Source organism: Hypomesus transpacificus, chromosome 26, assembly GCF_021917145.1.
Source record: "Hypomesus transpacificus isolate Combined female chromosome 26, fHypTra1, whole genome shotgun sequence".
Taxonomy (NCBI): domain Eukaryota; kingdom Metazoa; phylum Chordata; class Actinopteri; order Osmeriformes; family Osmeridae; genus Hypomesus; species Hypomesus transpacificus.
This window is the reverse complement of record NC_061085.1, coordinates 1,157,553-1,176,256: the sequence shown is the minus strand read 5'-3', so window position 1 is coordinate 1,176,256 and position 18,704 is coordinate 1,157,553. Positions and strand designations below refer to the sequence as shown.

The 18,704-nt window shown below is 41.0% G+C and overlaps 1 protein-coding gene across 4 annotated transcripts in view; it reads right to left on the bottom strand.

The window, feature by feature from the left end:
* Positions 1-18,704, bottom strand: part of impact (impact RWD domain protein) — a 79,608-nt gene that overhangs the window by 9,919 nt on the left and 50,985 nt on the right. For 2 of the 4 annotated variants that reach the window (XM_047049407.1, XM_047049409.1), the window contains exons 4-10: positions 15,404-15,466; positions 13,913-13,998; positions 13,592-13,624; positions 12,928-13,053; positions 12,721-12,815; positions 11,898-11,971; positions 10,198-10,288 (exon numbers count right to left, since the gene is read on the bottom strand). In XM_047049407.1, the coding sequence (XP_046905363.1) occupies positions 10,198-10,288; positions 11,898-11,971; positions 12,721-12,815; positions 12,928-13,053; positions 13,592-13,624; positions 13,913-13,998; positions 15,404-15,466 (568 nt within the window). The remainder of the gene's footprint in view (positions 1-10,197; positions 10,289-11,897; positions 11,972-12,720; positions 12,816-12,927; positions 13,054-13,591; positions 13,625-13,912; positions 13,999-15,403; positions 15,467-18,704) is intronic. The other 2 variants (XM_047049410.1, XM_047049408.1) reach the window with 2 other exon arrangements.

Genomic DNA, 18,704 nt, shown 5'->3' with positions numbered 1-18,704 from the left:
GACTTTATTGGCTGGTAGGACTCCAGAGGCAGCTGATGTGTACCGGCAGGCCAAGCGGAATGCAGCTTTGGCGCTCGTGGAGGCAAAAACCCGGGCGTGGCAGGAGTTTGGCAAGGCCATGGAGAATGACTTGAACGGCTTCGAAAAGGTTCTGGACCGCCATCCGGCGACTCAGGAGGGGGAAGCAGTGCACTGTCAACGCTGTATATGGTGGGGATGGTGCGCTGCTGACCTCGACGGGGGACGTCCTGGATTGGTGGAAGGAATACTTTGAAGACCTCCTTAATTCCACCAACACGCTTTCCGACGTGGAGGCAGAGTCTGGGGACATCGGGGTGGGCCTTTCTATCTCTGGGGCTGAGGTTGCCGAGGTGGTTGAAAAGCTCTGCGGTGGCAGGGCCCCTGGGGTGGATGAGGTCCTTAAGGCTCTGGATGTTGTAGGACTGTCTTGGTTGACACGACTCTGCAACATCGCGTGGACATCGGGGACAGTGCCTCTGGACTGGCAGACCGGGGTGGTGGTTCCCCTCTTAAAAAAAGGGGGGCCCGGAGGGTGTGCTTCAACTTTAAAGGGGATCACACTCCTCAGGCTCCCTGGGAAAGTCTATTCAGGGGTCCTGGAGAGGAGGGTTCGTCGGATTGTTGAACCTCGGATTCAGGAGTAGCAATGTTTCGCCCTGGCCGTGGAACTGTGGACCAGCTCTACACTCTCGGCAGGGTCCTGGAGGGTGCATGGGATTTGCCCAACCAGTCTACACATGTTTTGTGGATTTGGAAAAGGCGTTCGACCGTGTCCCTCGGGGGCTTATGTGGGGGGTGCTCCGGAGTACGGAGTACTGGATTCCCTGTCCGGTCCCTGTACAACCGGTGCCAGAGTTTGGTCCGCATTATCGGTAGTAAGTCAAACTTCTTCCCGGTGAGGGTTGGACTCCGCCAGGGCTGCCCTTTGTCACCGATTCTGTTCATAACTTACATGGACAGAATTTCTAGGCGCAGCCAGGGCGTTGAGGGGGTCCGGTTTGGTGACCTCAGGATCGGGTCGCTGCTTTTTGCAGATGATGTGGTCCTGATGGCTTTTTGGTCTGGGATCTTCAGCTCTCACTGGAGCGGTTCGCAACCGAATGCGAAGCGGCTGGGATGGGAATCAGCACCTCCAAATCTGAGGCCATGGTTACCGACCGGAAAAGGGTGGAGTGCAATCTCCGGGTCGGGGAGGAGATCTTGACCCAAGCGGAGGAGTTCAAGTATTTTGGGGTCTTGTTCACGAGTGAGGGAAGAATGGAGCACGAGATCGACAGGCGGATCGGTGCGGCGTCCGCAGTGATGCGGGCTCTGCATTGGTCCGTCGTGGTGAAGAAGGAGCTGAGTCGAAACGCGAACCTCTCTATTTACCAGTCAATCTACGTTCCTACCCTCACCTATGGTCACGAACTGTGGTTAGTGACCGAAATAACGAGATTGCGAATACAAGCGGCCGAAATGACGACCCCTCACTCTGCAGGGTGTCCGGGCTCTCCCTTAGAGATAGGGTGAGAAGCTTGGTCATCCGGGAGGGGCTCAGAGTAGAACCGCTGCTCCTCCGCGACGAGAGGAGCCAGCTGAGGTGGCTCGGGCATCTGATCAGGATGCCTCCTGGACGCCTCCCTGGTGAGGTGTTCTGGGCACGTCCCACTGGGAAGAGGACCAGGTTTGCTGGAGCAGGGAAACATCTAAAACATGCAGGACATCGGCCCTCGAGGACCAGGGTTGCCTACCCCTGCTTTATTGGGTTTTTTACACATAGAAAGTACACGAATACCAATGACCACAACAGTAGCAAATAGCGTATAAGTGTACTATACAACAAGACAATCAAAAGGCGAAAAAGAGATTGGCATTACTGTCAAGCGGTTTAAAGTTTCGGTAACACTTTACAATAAGGGTACATTAATTAGCATTCATTAATGCATTAAATAATGCATGAATCATCATCAGTTAATACATAACTCAGAAAGTACTTAATGATGCACTGATCAGGAACACATCATTTGGTGATAGGGAGTCACATATGATTTACTATTAACTAAATCTGGAATCATGTATCGATTCCTATTTACATTAACACATTAACTGATAGGTGAGTTAACTACTTTAGTTAATTGTGCAAACTAATACTGTTAGTTAACTGTGTGAACTAAAACCCTGAGTTAACAGGGTAAACTAATGGTAATACCTTAATTCATGTGTTAATTACCACAACAGTGGCGGCATCCATGGATTGAGACTGTACTTAATCATTTGTTAATAATAATGTGCCTCCTCAAGTAAAGTCATAACATAAGATACATTCACTAATCATTAATTAATTATTCACTCATCAAATACTTACTGTTTTTTCAGAGAGACAACTTTTAAATAATTAATCCTGCATTACAGTCAAAATAACTTTTTGACGAATGGATGACTACCATGCCGTTTGCAAAACGTTTTATTTCACTCGAAAAACACATGCAAGGCCACCTTTCTAAGAAGAAGTCCACTCAAAGTATCGATCAGATCTTCCGTAGAATATGCCTGGCTGCAACAGATCCTTGATTCTGGACCGATTCATGACGGTAAACTTCAAATGAACTCTAACTTCAAATGTTAACTTTCCACCAGTGGCGATTTCTTTAAGACTGAAAAGGAAGCTCAGCTTCCCCTAAAATATCAAAAAATGTATGGCAAAATATTTACTATTGTGTTCAAACTTTGTGTTAGAAAACGTTCATCTCGAAGACGAATTAGTTCAGAATCAGCTGCGTATAGTAGCAGGTCGACTGACTGATTTCCTTCTCATACATTCCCGTGGCGTCACACTGCATTTCCCTGTTGAAGCCCAGCTTCAATGGACTTCATGAGGCTCCTTTGAAGAGATTTTTCAGTGTTTCAAAACTATACGCTCATTGGATAAATGCTGCAATGATTTCCCGCCCTGGACGCTCAGCGTCTCTGGGGGTGAATGAAGGAGTGGGCTGGCCTGGACGCTGGGCTTCTGCGTGATGATTGGAAGGTCTGTCGAAAGACTGCATCTCCTTTTGATTGACAGCGATTTTGTACTATAAAAAGTAGCCAAACCGACGGAGGGTTCAGTTCAGTCCCATCGCAGATTTTTAAACTGTAGTTTAGAGACAAACTGTTGCAACCTATTTAGCCACATTCATTTTAGTACATACTGTTTTTGATCATTTTGATAATCACATTAGCGTCTCTAAATAGATGTTAGAGCCTAGATGTTAGAGCCTCAGCTGGCTGACTAGCTAGCTAGTCTAGGTCTAACTATAATGGGTAAAAAAGCATTGTTAAGTTTGTAGTGTGAGGTCAGTCAGCTCCACGTAGTTTGCCTTTGCCATTAAAATGCTAAACTATTCTCTGTTAGTTTTCACCCTTTTCAAATTGATGTATAATGCTGAGCTTAGGGGATAGTGGAAAGTTAACATTCGAAGATAGAAGTTCACCGTCATGAATCGGTCCAGGATCTGTTGCAGCCAGGCATTTTCTATGGAAGATCTGGTCGATACTTCCAGTGGACTTCTTCTTAGAAGGTTGGCCTTGCATGTGTTGTTCGAGTGAAATAAAACGTTTTGCAAAAGGCATGGTAGTCATCCATTCGTCAAAAAGTTATTTTGACTGTAATGCAGGATTCCAAGTCATAATAAAGTTTATTTAAAAGTTGTCTCTGAAAAAAACAGTAAGTATTTGTTGAGTGAATAATTAATTAATGATTAGTGAATGTATCTCATGTTATGACTTTACTTGAGGAGGCACATTACTATTAACAAATGATTAAGTACCATCTAAATCCATGGATGCCGCCATTGTAGTAGTAATTAACTCATGAATTAAGGTATTACCATTAGTTTACCCTGTTAACTCAGGGTTTTAGTTCACACAGTTAACTAATAGTCATAGTTTGCACGATTAACTAAAGTAGTTAACTCACCTTTCAGTTAATGTGTTAATGTCAATAGGAATTGATACATGATTCCATATTTAATTAATAGTAAATCATATGTGACTCCCTATTACCAAATGATGTGTTCATGATCAGTGCATCATTAAGTACTTTCTGAGTTATGTATTAACTGATGATGATTCATGCATTAGTTAATGAATTAATTAATGCTAATTAATGTACCCTTATTGTAAAGTTTTACCAGATTATCTCTTAAACACAAGATCTACAACTGTGATAAAGAAACTGAAAGCCCACTTTGCCAGACAAGGCATCCCTGATGTTGTCATCTCAACGGACCACAATACTTACATTTACATTTAGTCATTTAGCAGACGCTCTTATCCAGAGCGACTTACAGTAAGTACAGGGACATTCTCCCCGAGGCAAGTAGGGTAAAGTGCCTTGCCCAAGGACACAACGTCATGTGCACCGACCGGGAATCGAACTGGCAACCTTCAGATTACTAGCCCGATGCTCTACCCGCTCCCCACCTGACTCCCTACTTATCGCAAGAATTCCTAAGGTTTAGTGAATGGTGGAAATTCCGGCATAAGACTTCGTCACCTGGACACGCTCAGAGCAATGGCAAAGTGGAATCAGCCGTCAAAACAACCAAGAGACTTTTTCACAAAGCTAAAATGGCTGGATAGGATCCTTAGCTTGCTCTTTTGGATCATCGTAACACACCGTCACAAGGCCTGGACACCAGTCCAGCACAAAGACTTCTCAGTCGCCGCACCAGAACACTGCTGCCCACAAAAGCAAGCCTTCTGCAGACAAAAGTTGAACAGGTTCAGCAAGGACTAAGAAGTAACCAAAAACGCCAGTCTGCCTACTATAACAGATCAGCCAAATACCTGGACACATTAAAACTAGGGGACTGTGTGAGAATACAGCCATTTGGACCTCACACTCTCTGGAGACTAGGCAAAGTTCTCAGGGCTGTGGATGCAAGATCCTACGAAGTCCAGCTGCAGTCTGGTGGTGTTCTGCGGAGGAATCGCAAACACCTCAGGCTTCCCCATGGACAGACCCTCAGTGAGTCTATGGACATAGAGACTAGGGATGGGGATCGATACCCGGTTCTGTAAGGACCCGATTACAAATTCCTCAAAACCGAAATCAATAAGGTCCGAGCTTATCGATACCGCTATCGAGACTAGGTGGGCTAATATAAAGTAACGTACTCATTTATATCAAATTACTGGTGCACAAACATACATCGATTGTCTAATAAAATTACTAAATTAATACAACGGGACAGAAGATAACTTGATCGACTACACACAATAAAGGCAAATTGCTTCACACAGTGACAAGTGGTTGTGATCACTTTTGAGCAGCTTAGCTCTACCTTAGATAGAAGCGCGAACGTTAGCTGCGCTGCTGCATGCATCGAACACATGACATTCCAGTAACTTCATTCCATGCTGTGTGTTCAAATGCTTCTTCATATTTATTAACTTAGTATTTCCTCCCTTCGACGAAATATACTTTTTACCTGCGTTACAAGTGGCGTTGTTGTCATTTTGTCGTGTGAAATACAACCAAACTTTAGAACGCTTCTTCCTAGTTGCCATATTTGCTGCAGTCTTAATAAACTATAAACGTTCGCCCATGCGCAAGGGCACAGAGAATCGTTAACAGAATCGTTAAGGAATTTTGCTAATGATTCTAAGGAATCGATTCACTGGGAACCGTTTCTAAACAAGAACTGGTTCTCGATACTCATTTTGTTGCTAGCTACGATGGCTGAACGTACTAAGCGGTCAAAGGCTTGGCTACATTTTAATAAAGCCAAAGATAAGGACGAAGCGACGTGTAATATGCGTTCGAAGATAACAATAATGTAAGGGGGGGGGGGGGGGAACACTACTTCTCAACGTTGTGCGTCAGATAAAAGTAAAATGCATTTGACTGTCTTCGAGAAGCAACGGTGCCAACTCCAGCTGCCGGACAATCCTCCTCCTACACCCAAGGTATGCATGGTGAGCGCAGTCAGCGCACCCCAACTTTGTAGCATGTATCCATCGTTGACAATAATAAGCCAGACATCCCAAGCCTCCCGGAAGGTCCGGGAGTCTCCCGCATTTCAATAGCGGCTCCCTGACGCCTGCAAATGCTATACAATCTCCCGGAAATCAGGGATTTTGTATTTCGAGCGAGCGAGAGACTCTCAAATGGTCATTTTTGGGTAGAGATAGGTGCATATCGCGCGTCATGACAGCGTCTCGGTGTACGTGCTGGTTGAGGGGGTACTTCATGCGTCCGGCTTGCGTCCCGGGGGGGGAGTCTCTGCAGGTTGGGATGTCTGATAAGCCTCAATAATAAGAGCCGGGCTCTACAGTGCAACTATTTCACTCGCATATGCCCCTAAAATTTGATGCGTGCGCGAAACAGAATTCTTTTTTTTACGAGCTCAGTCAGTGTGTGAGTCAAGACTAACCTCCCCCCCCCCCCCGCTGCTAATCATTCAAAACATAGTCACCAGGAGCATGGCTCTGTGGGCTGCTTAAACATCTTGTTAAACAAAAACAGAGACAGAACAAAATAGGGATGAGATAATGAAGGTTTGGGTTTGGTTAGCTGGTCACTTAGCTATATCAGGTGCCTTTTGTTGAAACTTGTTACACTTTTCATAAAGTCTTGAACAATGACGGCTTGTCAATGTCACTTTTTGTCAACCAACCAATCACAGTAATTTATACTAGTTACTCATCCAGGTTGTGGATAGTACATCTGTAGTGGACAATTGTAGATTTAGCCAGAGCCAGGATCCATTGTGGCAATATGTGCTCCTTTTATCCAGCCTCCTCCTGAGAGCAACACATTCTCCTTGTTCTATTTGACATCTGTTTTAATTAAGTTTTTGTCATAAATGTTGTTCAGTAATCTTGTTTATGTAAAGTGTGGCGTGGGTTGTGTGGGTGCTGCTATATGTTTATCATTTGCCAAATTAATTCATTTAGATGGTGGTTAGCTCAAGCTCATCCCAGAAAAGTATCTATTGTTCAATCGATAAAGACTCGGATCGTTAAGCAGTCTCAAATGGTATCGATATCGATAGAAATTTACGATCCCCATCCATAGTCATATCTCAGCACATCTTTACTGCATTGACACCAAATTTGGTATAGGGACTAAGGACCCTGTTCTAAAGAGGTCCAAAACAGGTCATGCCATTTCACCTCTAGGTGGCGCTGCAATAAGCAAAACTTTGGCATCAATTATCTTCAGATCAAGCCTCACAAAAGTTTTCACGTGAATTTTGATTTTTAAAACCATTTTTCCAGTAAAGCCGATCAAAGTCGGCGATGAAGCTGCCAAAACAGAGAGTGACATCATGTCTCAGGAAATATTTGCTGAATTAACATGAAACTTGATACAGGTGCTCAGGGCCTTGTTCCAAAGAGGTCCACTAAAGGTTGTGTCATTTAACCTCTAGAGGACGTGTCTGACACATGTTAACTTTAATACCAGCTGAATTGATGCGGCCGCCTTTTTGAATGAATGAACGAAAGTTTTTTCTCTACTCCTACAAAATGTATCCAATATTCACCTAATTTGGATTGCAGAACACAATCACGTTGACATGTCAAAATAGGACTGTATTAGAGCTGTTTAAACTTGGGCCAAATCTGTCAACCGCTTATAAAAACTGCTTATATTTTTACACAGTAACTTAAGTTATTTTCCAGCACTGAGAATAGCTCACTGGGATACGTTGGTGTCCTGGCAAGGGCAATGTGTGAGGTTCAAATCCAGCCAAAGACGACGAGCCTGTCATGTCTCCAATTAAATGTTTAGCGAGACTGTAAGCCACTGCAAATGAAGCCAGGTACACCACAGTCGCTAGCTACCTGTAGTATAGCTGTATTGAGTCAAAGCAATTCTCACACAAATTATCAAAATAATTTTAGATTTTCTAAATGTAATCATTTCTAAAACCCTTTGTCGGGTACAGGCAATTTAAATCGGTTGATTTCGACAGACAGTTGTGTCGTATCTCAGCAAATCTTTGATGGATTCACACCAAACTTGCTGCGTGTACTCGGAACCCTCTTCTGAGGATGTCTAAAGTTTCTTCTTGGTCATCTGACCTGCAGGCCACCCCATTGCTAGTCCAATGATACAACAGGTCACTCACTACTCCCAGATATCTAGTGGCCCACATACACCCATAGGTGGCGCTATAAGCCACGCCCAAAGTCTAAGTGATTTCCCCGGTGCCCAATTACTCCAAAATGCCTGAAAATTGGTAAACATGCCATATTTCACATGGGGAACAAAAAAGCCTCAAGGACCCATATCGTCAGACAGATTTTCTTGTACTATCTAAATTTGGGACAACCTTCCCTAACCCCATCTCAGACTTCAGTGTCAGTGCAGTGGGGTTTTCACACCTGATCTCAGTACAGTCAGAAAGTTGGGCAGTACTTCTGAAAATTTGCTGGCATGGTTGCCCTGATTTGATCTTTTGTCATCCATATAGGCATGGATCGCAAAATATGGTACAGAAAAGTTGTTCCCATGTTATGGAATCTCTGCTGACTATTGTATTCACATGGAAGATATCTGCCAACACCTTCTCCCGGAGACCTGCAGACAGTCACGTGACAGCAATAGAGAAAAAACGAATCAATGAGCTGAAGCTTCTTGTTAGGACTTGATCCTGGAACTGCCTCAAGACCATTTATTGGTGCCTTTGACCAGTAAACAAGATGGTTCAATAGATTCCCAGAAGGTCCTGAAAATCCTCTCTGAAGGAAAGCGTGTGTAAAATCGGAAATCATCAGATAGACAAAATCGTTCTATGTGAGTGACATAGAGCTTGGACCTAAGTCTCTTAATCTCTTATTCTCTCAGCTGCCCCATCCAACAGACCTGTAATAGGGGCTGTCGGGTAGTTGTGTTCTACATGTGGAGCAGGTCCGTAATTAACTGCTAGCTGTTCATTGTTGTTCTCAGATCCACTGCAATTTTGACGATGTATCTTTTCTGGTACATTTGATAGTTTTTGGTGAACACTTCCCCAGTTGTTCCATTTAAATCTTAATGATATTATGCCACGCTTCAGGTGTTTTCGACCGGTTGTTGGCGAGTAGTCGGACTTTGTGAAATGCAGGCCGCACACGTACATACTCCCTTTTAAAACTACAAAACATTTTCCTTTATCCCACCAAAAAACATGAATTCACCTTTTCTTTGTTTCTTCACAGTTGGAAAGAATGGACACTGAGTTAGGGAGCATTTATGGACCGCCATTGATACAGACAGGAGTGGAAGATTTTTACGCTAATATTTGCAGCTTCTGCTTTGCGAACATGGAAGTGTCTTAAAGGCCTATTGGATTATCGGTGGCCAGCGTTCTGATTGGCTCCTCAACAATCATTGTTAGGGTAACATTTCGGCCTTATTTTGATACGACAAAAGTTTAAATTATTACGTAAGTAATAAGTGTTGGTGTATGCAGGGACAACATTGTCACCTACGGCGCAAATATTTTTTCCCCCAGAAGTGCTTGTAGTATCTACAGAGTAGTGTCGCTTTTCTTTTCTGGGGGAGCGCAATGCCACATTATTGTGCACTGCTAGTGCAATACCAGTTTAAATGAAATACTTGTGTGATCAAAAAAACAAGTTGGGTCTCAGAGCATACACCTGCCATTACACATTTCTGTGCACGTTTTCATGCGTACGCCCCTTCGTACATTTGGCCCCAGGAGGTTGAAAATATGTATTCTACTCAGAATTGGGTTTACACAAAAGATGATACAGTTAAGGTAATTACATGGGCTTTCATAGAATTTGTACCCTTGGGGACATGGTCAAATTCTTCCCCACCCCTTTGTGTGTATCCATAACAATCTTAGGTAATTAATTTTAAGTCATGTGCAAAATATTAGCAAATGGTAGATATTTTCATTTGTAAAAAAAAAACAGTATCAGTAAAATATTGCCAGTATAATATTTACAATGTGATGTTAATCAGTTGTTATACAGCTTACATTTCAGCAACTGAATTTTGTTAATTTGAATGACGGTGTGACCTTATTCTTAAATTAATTGTCTGTGTTTTGTTTCCAAAAAATAAATATGCTGAGAAACCAGGCTGCTGGTTCTAAAAACTAAATTGTGCATTTAGAGCAGAGTGTTTTTACTCTTGAAATAAGACTCAACAAGAGTCAGTGAGAAGAGAAGTAGCCAGTTCCCCACAATAACCTGAAGTAAATGAAGCAACCTCCCTCCTGCTGCTGTCTCTCCATCGTCATCACAGTCCTGTAAGTAGGTCTGCTTGTCCTCACAGTATATTCTGAAATGGAGATAATTTTTTATTATTATTTATGAATAATTATTTAATAATTATTTTTTATTTGTCAGAAGGTCAGAATGTATTTCCTTTGGCTGAAGGTCAACCAAATTGCTTCCGGGTTTTTTCTTTAAATTACTACAGTTGCCAATTTTACACACACATGCAAGGTCATGGCTTTCTGTATTCTAAAACTGGTTGTTGTCATCCTTGATTGTGATTGGCTATATCGCGTTCCATGCCGTTGTAAAATCCAGCATAACCTTACAGGTTGTCCTCATAACATTCTTTGACATTCCATATTACTGCACATCGAATATTTATGTAGGAACTATACTTTGTAGTGGCGGAAGAATGACGGTTTATTATTAAACTATTTTGTTTCTAATTTATGAAACCTTATCAAATATTTGTAGTAACAGTTTTAGAAAAGCAATAAGCCCCGCGAGTCCGTGTTTTGCGCTGATTTTTGAACAGGTAAGGGTTTTTTCTAATAACTCCCCTTACCTGTTGTTAGAAAACCTGTTACCTGTTACCCTCTCTCCTACCAACCGTCTCTGGAGGAGTGGATCCCTCTCTGAATTGCTCCTCCCAAGGTTTCTTCCATTTTTTCTCCCGTTGGGAGTTTTTCCTTGTCTTCCTTGAGGGTTTAGGTTGGTTGAGGGGCAGTTCTATAGGCGCATGTGAAGCCCTCTGTGAAATGCTTGCGTGTAAATAGCGCTATACAAATACATTTGATTTGATTTGACCTGTTTTAAAATCAGCGCGAAAACACGGCATCTTGGGGCTTATTACTTAAATAGACTCTCACTAACTTCTTTGAAGCTGTTATTTTTAACATAAAAATGCCACAACTGGTCTGTATTTTTGCCCTATTACCAAATATGTAATCAATATTGTAACCAGAAAGAATCCTGAAAGGTTCCTGACAATTAATTTGTGTGCTTGCTAAAGCAGTTAAAACATTTAGTTTATAGTATATAAAGGTTAGTTTAAACTGAAATGGCACAGTAAGAAGGAATAGGTTGAATGAATAGGTTAATAACAAATGTTGAGGCAACTGAGTGAAAATGGGATAAAGAGTGGGAGATATAAGAGTGTAGAAATATGTGATAGGATGACAATATACAATATGTTCCTTTAGCAATGGTAAATGGTACTGACAACCAAAAGAGGTGTTTGTTAACTTACATGGTGTGAAAAAACACTAGAGAGGTCCTAGCTCAAAAACATTAAACGACTGGAGGACAGTGGTTCTCAACACTGGTCATCAGGGAAACTCCGCTCTGCATATTTTAGATGGTTCCCTGCTCCAACACACTTGATTCGAATGAATGGGTCGTTATCTACCTCAACAGAAGCCTGGTAACAACCATTTATATGAATCAGTTTGAGCATGGAAAGATCTAAAACATGCAGGACAGGGGGGTCCCTGATGACCAGGGTTGAGAACCTCTGCCTCGATTTAGAAGACATGAGGCAGAAAGCAAATGTATTACTTGGGGATGCTATAAAAAAATACATTTTTAAAAACACATGGACATTTACAAAACGAGTTTTGCTTACAGAAATAATCATTTATTAAAATGTTAATAGTAATGTGTTGACTAACCTGTATGCATATATATTGTGAGTGGCACTTGCAATCTTTTTGTTTTCGTACAGTTTGTTCAGCACCATTGTAACCTGCAACAAAGGTATGACACATATTGTAATGTATCAACCTACTCCACCTAGTCACTTACAACAACGTAATACATAATGAGAACCAAGTCGAGACCATGACCAGATTGTATGGAGACAGAGACAAGACCAAGACTTTGAGGGGTCGATGCTGAGTCAAGACCAAGACCAAGGCAGGGTGAGACTGAGTTAAGACCGGGACCATGGTTAATTTTGACAATTTTTAAAAAATTTAATTGTATAAATATTACAATCCTGCTGATTCCTGATTTTCACCAAAAAGTCTGTATTTTCATTTACAATTTCTTTCATATAAATTATACAAGACGTAGAAAATATTACCAATTATTCCAATGACAACCGTGCATGGTCAGGTTTACCGCGCAGGATTTCTAATTTTAATCTTTCCCGACAACACTGCCCATGTCATTTTCAATCAAATTTTTACAGAAAAGCACAGACAAAGAGGCATAGTCAGTCTAGGGAACATGCAGCCATATGCCCCCGAGAATAATGCTTCTCCTGTCTGTAATGCATTGATTATTGGACTATCACCATGCTAATGAACACAACTACACAAGCATCTAAAAACACATTGTACAACTGATTTAGAAGTTACAAAGTCAGTACCAGTAATGTAGAATCAGTTATTTAAGTGTTGTTCACATGCAAGGGTTCCACTGTCAGGTGTGTCACCATCATAATTCTTTTTCATAAATCCTTAAGTTGGAGAGGAACAAATGAGTACCTACCTGTCTGGGTGTTAGCACTCTGCTCAGATGTGGCTGAAATGTGCTGCGTCTGTCTGTGATTGTCTCACCATGTTTTATTATAGGTATCTCATCATCTACAAGAATACAAGGACACATTCATATTACGAAATCTATCTTTTCGGTATAGCACTAATAATTTAGATATTCTAGATATTCTATATTGATTCTATATAGATCATACTTTACCACTTGCATGATCCAAAGATTCATGTGCATGGTCTACTTTAACCTTTAGAGCTCCAAAACCTGGTATTACTTCATTATTGTCCTCCTCTTTCTCCTCTGTATTCTTCCTTACAGCATTGTGTTCCACTGTGGACATACAGAGACCATTACACAGCTATGACTCAAAGTGCAAAAAATACTAATAGACTATAAGTATTGTAGGATGACAAGGATAATGAGGTGTGATTGAATTAGTGTCATTGTTAAACATTGAATTTGTAGTTACATAAATAGCGGAAGTGAAGCAAATCTAAGGGGGTCAGATGGCTGAGCGGTTAGGGAGTCGGGCTATTAATCACAAGCTTTCCGGTACGATTCCTGGCCGTGCAAAATGAGTCTTAAAAAAAATTGTGTCCTTGGGCAAGGCACTTCACCCTACTTGCCTCGGGGAGAATGTCCCTGTACTTATTGTAAGTCGCTCTGGATAAGAGCGTCTGCTAAATGACTGAATGTAAATCTCTTATACAACAGTTACATTATCTTGTTACATCTTTACATTGAAACCAACATTTATTTATATTAAAATAAAATTGTGAATAGTTGTGGTTTGTGAAAATCCTCAAAAGAAAGAACATTTGTATGCTTTAAGTGTTTTTATGTGTGCAGTCTTTTTCTGTCTCAGTACCTCTGCTGCTGTAGATGCCATCAATGCAATGTACTGCCATTAAAAAGAAATAAATCATACGTAATACTGCAGAAATTGTTTTTTATCCACACATACTATGATGGGCATGAATGCTTTAGAAGGAGGACATGGGTTTTATTTTCACTTTCTCATTTCTCTAATCTGTAAAACGGGGATATGCATTGGGCTGTGTTGTGTTGTCTTACAATTTGTATATTGTAGAAGTACTACTGACCAATAGTGACACAAAATTAGACATACTTTGTGAATGTGCTGTATCAAAGTAATCTAGAAGAAAACATTTTGAAAATCACATTTCACCTGTTTTTAGACTTTGAGATTTCCCCAAGAGGAACTCCCTGATCTTCTCCACCCAAAGAAAAATGATGCTTTCGCCAAGATTTTCCCTTGAAGACACAACAGTATAATTTTTACTTGGATAACAAGAATATGTTGCCTCATTCTATGATCTGCACTACTCTTTAAATGAATTCATTCCGTCAGAATATTGATTCTTACAGATCAAATACATGTTTTCCTTGATTTGCCATTAGTTAATATTAAGGTGATGCCCCTACTCAATACTTTATTACACTTTAAGTATACAGTATCTCTTAATGACCACACCATGCTACAAAATCAATCAAATGCTTGCAGTGAAGTGAAGCATGTGTTTGGACGCGCCAAAAAGTATATTTGAGGTAATATAAAAGCCCCAGCTTGTGTGGTTCAGGCCCGATAGGGGGTCTCCAAGGGCTGACAAACTGCCTTATTAGTAGTGGTGGGCCGTTATCGGCGTTAACATGAGACTCTTATCGGGCGATTAAAAAAACATCGCCGTTAATCTATTCTCAAAGTTGGGTTGGGAGGTGGGTCTATACTACGCAAGCTATGATGACTTTTACCTTGATATTTTAGCGCAGATGTATACCTAGCCGAATTTCACTGTAGGGGGCGAGAGCGAGTCTTCGAACCTGTGTGTATGCCTTGTGTATGAAATGATCGCATCAAACGTGACGTGCTAACATGGATGCAGCTATTAAGCCCCCTGGTTTGCTTCAGGGAAAATGTATTTTTAAGGAGCTTCCCAATGGAAACCTCGACAAGACTAAGGTTGTTTGCACCTTGTGCTATGCGGAATTAGTTTACTGTAGGAGTTCTTGGAATGTCCCTGTATTTACTGTAAGTCGCTCTGGATAAGAGCGTCTACTAAATGACTAAATGTAATGTAATGTAATCATAGTAGAACAGCTTTCTCAAGCAGTTTGTGATGCATTTTGGAAACAGGAGATGAGACCCTGGTCTAATGCGCCACCTGGCTTGAGAAACCCGTTCTCAAAGACTTACTTTTAGTCATTATTTGGGTAGCACACATATTCTGAATGCCTTCGGCGGAATTCAAATGAGCCATTTTAATCTAGATTAAAAAACGCCAATATTACAGTAAAATTAATCTAGATTAAATTAAATATCTATGCCCACCATTACTTATTAGCTAGCTAAATGTGATGAACTTGCATGAAATCTGTAACATTCTCAAAGTTTGAATTGAAAGTCAAAGTAAAAAAGAGAATTTATTAAGCAGAGCAGACAAAAAAGGCAAATGAGAGCATGGTAAATGGAGCAGATGACACAACACTTGACTAACTTGCTAGCTAGCACACTGAAAGGAATCAATTATTAACACATTAGCTTATCCGTATTGAAACAAAACATGGGCATGGGCACTGTACTAGTACACAAAAATAGTATTTCAAAAACAGTATATGAATACCAATATTTACATGACATGTTTTGATTAACTGTACTTACAAATACAGCTCCTCCAGACTGTTAGACAGTTTGATCCTCTCAAGACCTCTTAGCCATGCAGCACTGGAGAGGGGAGAATGCAAGAATACACTATTAAGAATGTGTACAAATTATACGTTTAAGTTGGTTAGACTCTTGTAGATTTTGTTTTTGTACCAGAATCTAGACATTAAGACCGTGTGATGTTGGCACAAACATCGGAAGGCCCATATTTGTACATTAACATCCCCCTCTCTAGGAAACACCAGTACTTGGTGTACTAAGTGTCTAGATTCTGGAAAAAAAACAAAATCTGCAACAGTCTAACCAATTTATACATATAATTTACACTGATCAGCCATTACATTATGACCACCTGGCTAATATTGTGTAGGTCCCCTTTTTGCTGCCAAAATACCCCTGGCCCGTCAAGGCATGGACTCCACTAGTCCTCCACACAGGGGTCATTTGAACCATGGAAAAAAATATGAAAAAAGTTTATTTGCACTCAATCAAAATCCAGGACTCTGCTTTCTTGACTTTTCCTAGATATGTGTGTTTTACCACCCAGTAGTTTGATATTTTCAAAATCACACTGGGAAAAGCTAGTTATGTTTTTTTGCTCCTGTTTTTGTTAAATTGCTACCAACTCCACATTCAGCCATTTTCCCCCTGCCGCTTAAGGCTGAGATTCACTTTTCTATCAGGAGATGTCGCAAGACAAGGGACAACGGTTATATAGCCTAAATAATATTTATATCAAAAAAGGGTATCATTTATATAGATACAATTATGTGCAAAATCATCATCCATGAACACTTCAGGGATGATAAGAAGGGATGTGTGAGAATGTATGCTTCTTTTTCCTTTTCTGTGTTGATTTATTTGCTTTTTTAATGTAAGTTCCTTTCATCAAAATCAAAATGGACTTTATTCACCATGTAAGTTCACACAAACAAGGAATTTTCTGTGGCAGGAAGGTGCATGCGATAAACATGTACGAATCTTAAATATAAAAGTAGACAGTCACGTGGGTACGCCGAGCTAGATGGCAGCGCAGTAGACGAGCTCCGCTCACCCACCAATATTTACAATATTTTACTGCATGAAAGTCCACAACTTTTAGCAAATTAATATTCCTTGACGTTCATAACTTGCACCTGAGTAAACCGAAGCTCTTTTGGACCGAAATGTCGACCACGTCGAAGTATTTCAAAGATACGTCCCGCATGCCTACCAGAAAAAACCCTCCGCCGACTGAAGAAAAGTCAACTTCAAAGTCGCCGACGCCGACTCAGCCAGTAAAGCTAATTGTAGAAGATACTGTAAACCTGGAGAATATGTTTTCCGAAATCTCCAAGATGAGCGCCACGCTGCAGGCAGTTGCAGCAGACATACTAACTATTAAAGAAACAACAAATGAGTTAAAAAACACGGTGAATGGTATACAAGTAAGGCTTGATGAGGCGGAGGGGCGAATTTCGCATCTGGAAGATACAACCGATCGGCTTGTGAGCAACGGAGAACACGGTGAAAGATGGAAGTCTTATGGGATCGCACAACGGCACAATGGTAGCCTGACGTTGTCATACTCATAATATAGTCAGAATATGAGTCTGAAAACACTCCGTTGGGCTGTGACTACGGGGCGTGTTTCATCTGGCAGTGCAAGCACAAGAGCGAAGGAATGGGAAGCATCTAAAGCGTACATTAGGGGGGAAATGATAGCACATTCGTCTAAAAAGAAAAAAGAGGATATGAGGAGAATAAAGGAATTTGAATCTGAAATTAAACATCAGGAAATGGAACTATCAAAGAAATTCTCAGTTAAATTATATCAAGATTTATGTAAGCTTAAGTTTCAATTACAAGAAATGTATAACAAAAAAGTGGAATATGCATTATTTAGACTGGGGACACATTTCTATGAAGGGGGAGAGAAGACAGGCAAGTTGCTTGCTAGACAACTAAAACAACAAAATTCCTATAGTGTAATACCAGCAATCTAAGAAAGGTGATAAAATGGTCTCTTCGACAAAGGAAATAAATGAGGTCTTTCAGCAGTACTACAAAGAGCTATATACATCAGAAATCAATCCCAAACCAGAAGAATTGACAGATTTTTTCTCTAATACTGTTCTGCCTAGATTGGCACCTGAACAGGTGGAATTCTTAGACGGTCCCATAACACAGAATGAAATCAGGAATGCGGTTTCATGCATGAGATCAGCGAAGTCGCCTGGCGTTGACGGGCTTCCTGTGGAATATTATTAGCTGTATATAGATATTTTGGCACCAATGTTGCAAGAGGTGTTCAATGAAGCCTTAATATCAGTGATACCTGAAAAGGACAGAGATACCACAAACCCTGCTAACTACCGGCCTCTGAGTCTGATCAACGTGGATTGCAAGATCCTAACTAAAATCCTGGCTACACGCCTGGAGAAGGCTCTGCCGAACATTATACACACTGACCAAGTCGGATTCATGAAAAATAGGTCTTCCACCGACAACATGAGAAGATTACTACACCTAATCTGGCTGAATAGGACAGGAAAAGACCCAGTCGTTGCCCTCTCGCTGGATGCTGAGAAGGCATTCGACCGAGTTCAATGGGACATTTTATTTGCAGCCTTGTCACATTTTGGATTTGGTACAACTTTTATTAAATGGATTAGAACTATATATAAAAGCCCTAAAGCAGCGGTGATAACAAACGGTGTAATCTCACCTCCTTTTAACTTCACCAGAGCTACTCGACAGGGCTGTCCCCTGTCGCCATTACTATTTAATATTGTATTGGAACCGTTGGCTATTGCCATCAGAGCTAATGCAGCTATTAAGGGGGTGGAAGGAGGAGGAAGAGAGCACAAGTTATTATTATATGCAGACGATATTTTGATGCTGATAAAAGACCCATCAAATTCAATACCACACCTGATGAACGCAATACAATCTTACTCCAGATTATCAGGATACAAAATTAACTGGACAAAATCGGAAGCTATGCCTATATCTGGATTATGCAACTCAAGTTTGCTGACGCATTTTGGCTTTACATGGGTATCAAATTGGATGACATACCTGGGAATCAAACTAAGCAGCGAAGTGGAGAAAATGCCTACATTAAATTTAAAACCGTTGCTGCAAAAAATCAAAATGAATTTGGATAAATGGGGGAAACTCAGGCTTACATTATGGGGAAAGATTAATGTGGTAAAAATGGCGGTTGCACCGCAGCTTAATTATGTGCTTATGATGTTGCCAATAACTATATCTCCTCAGGTCTTTAAAGAGTACGATACAATAATTAGAGAATTCT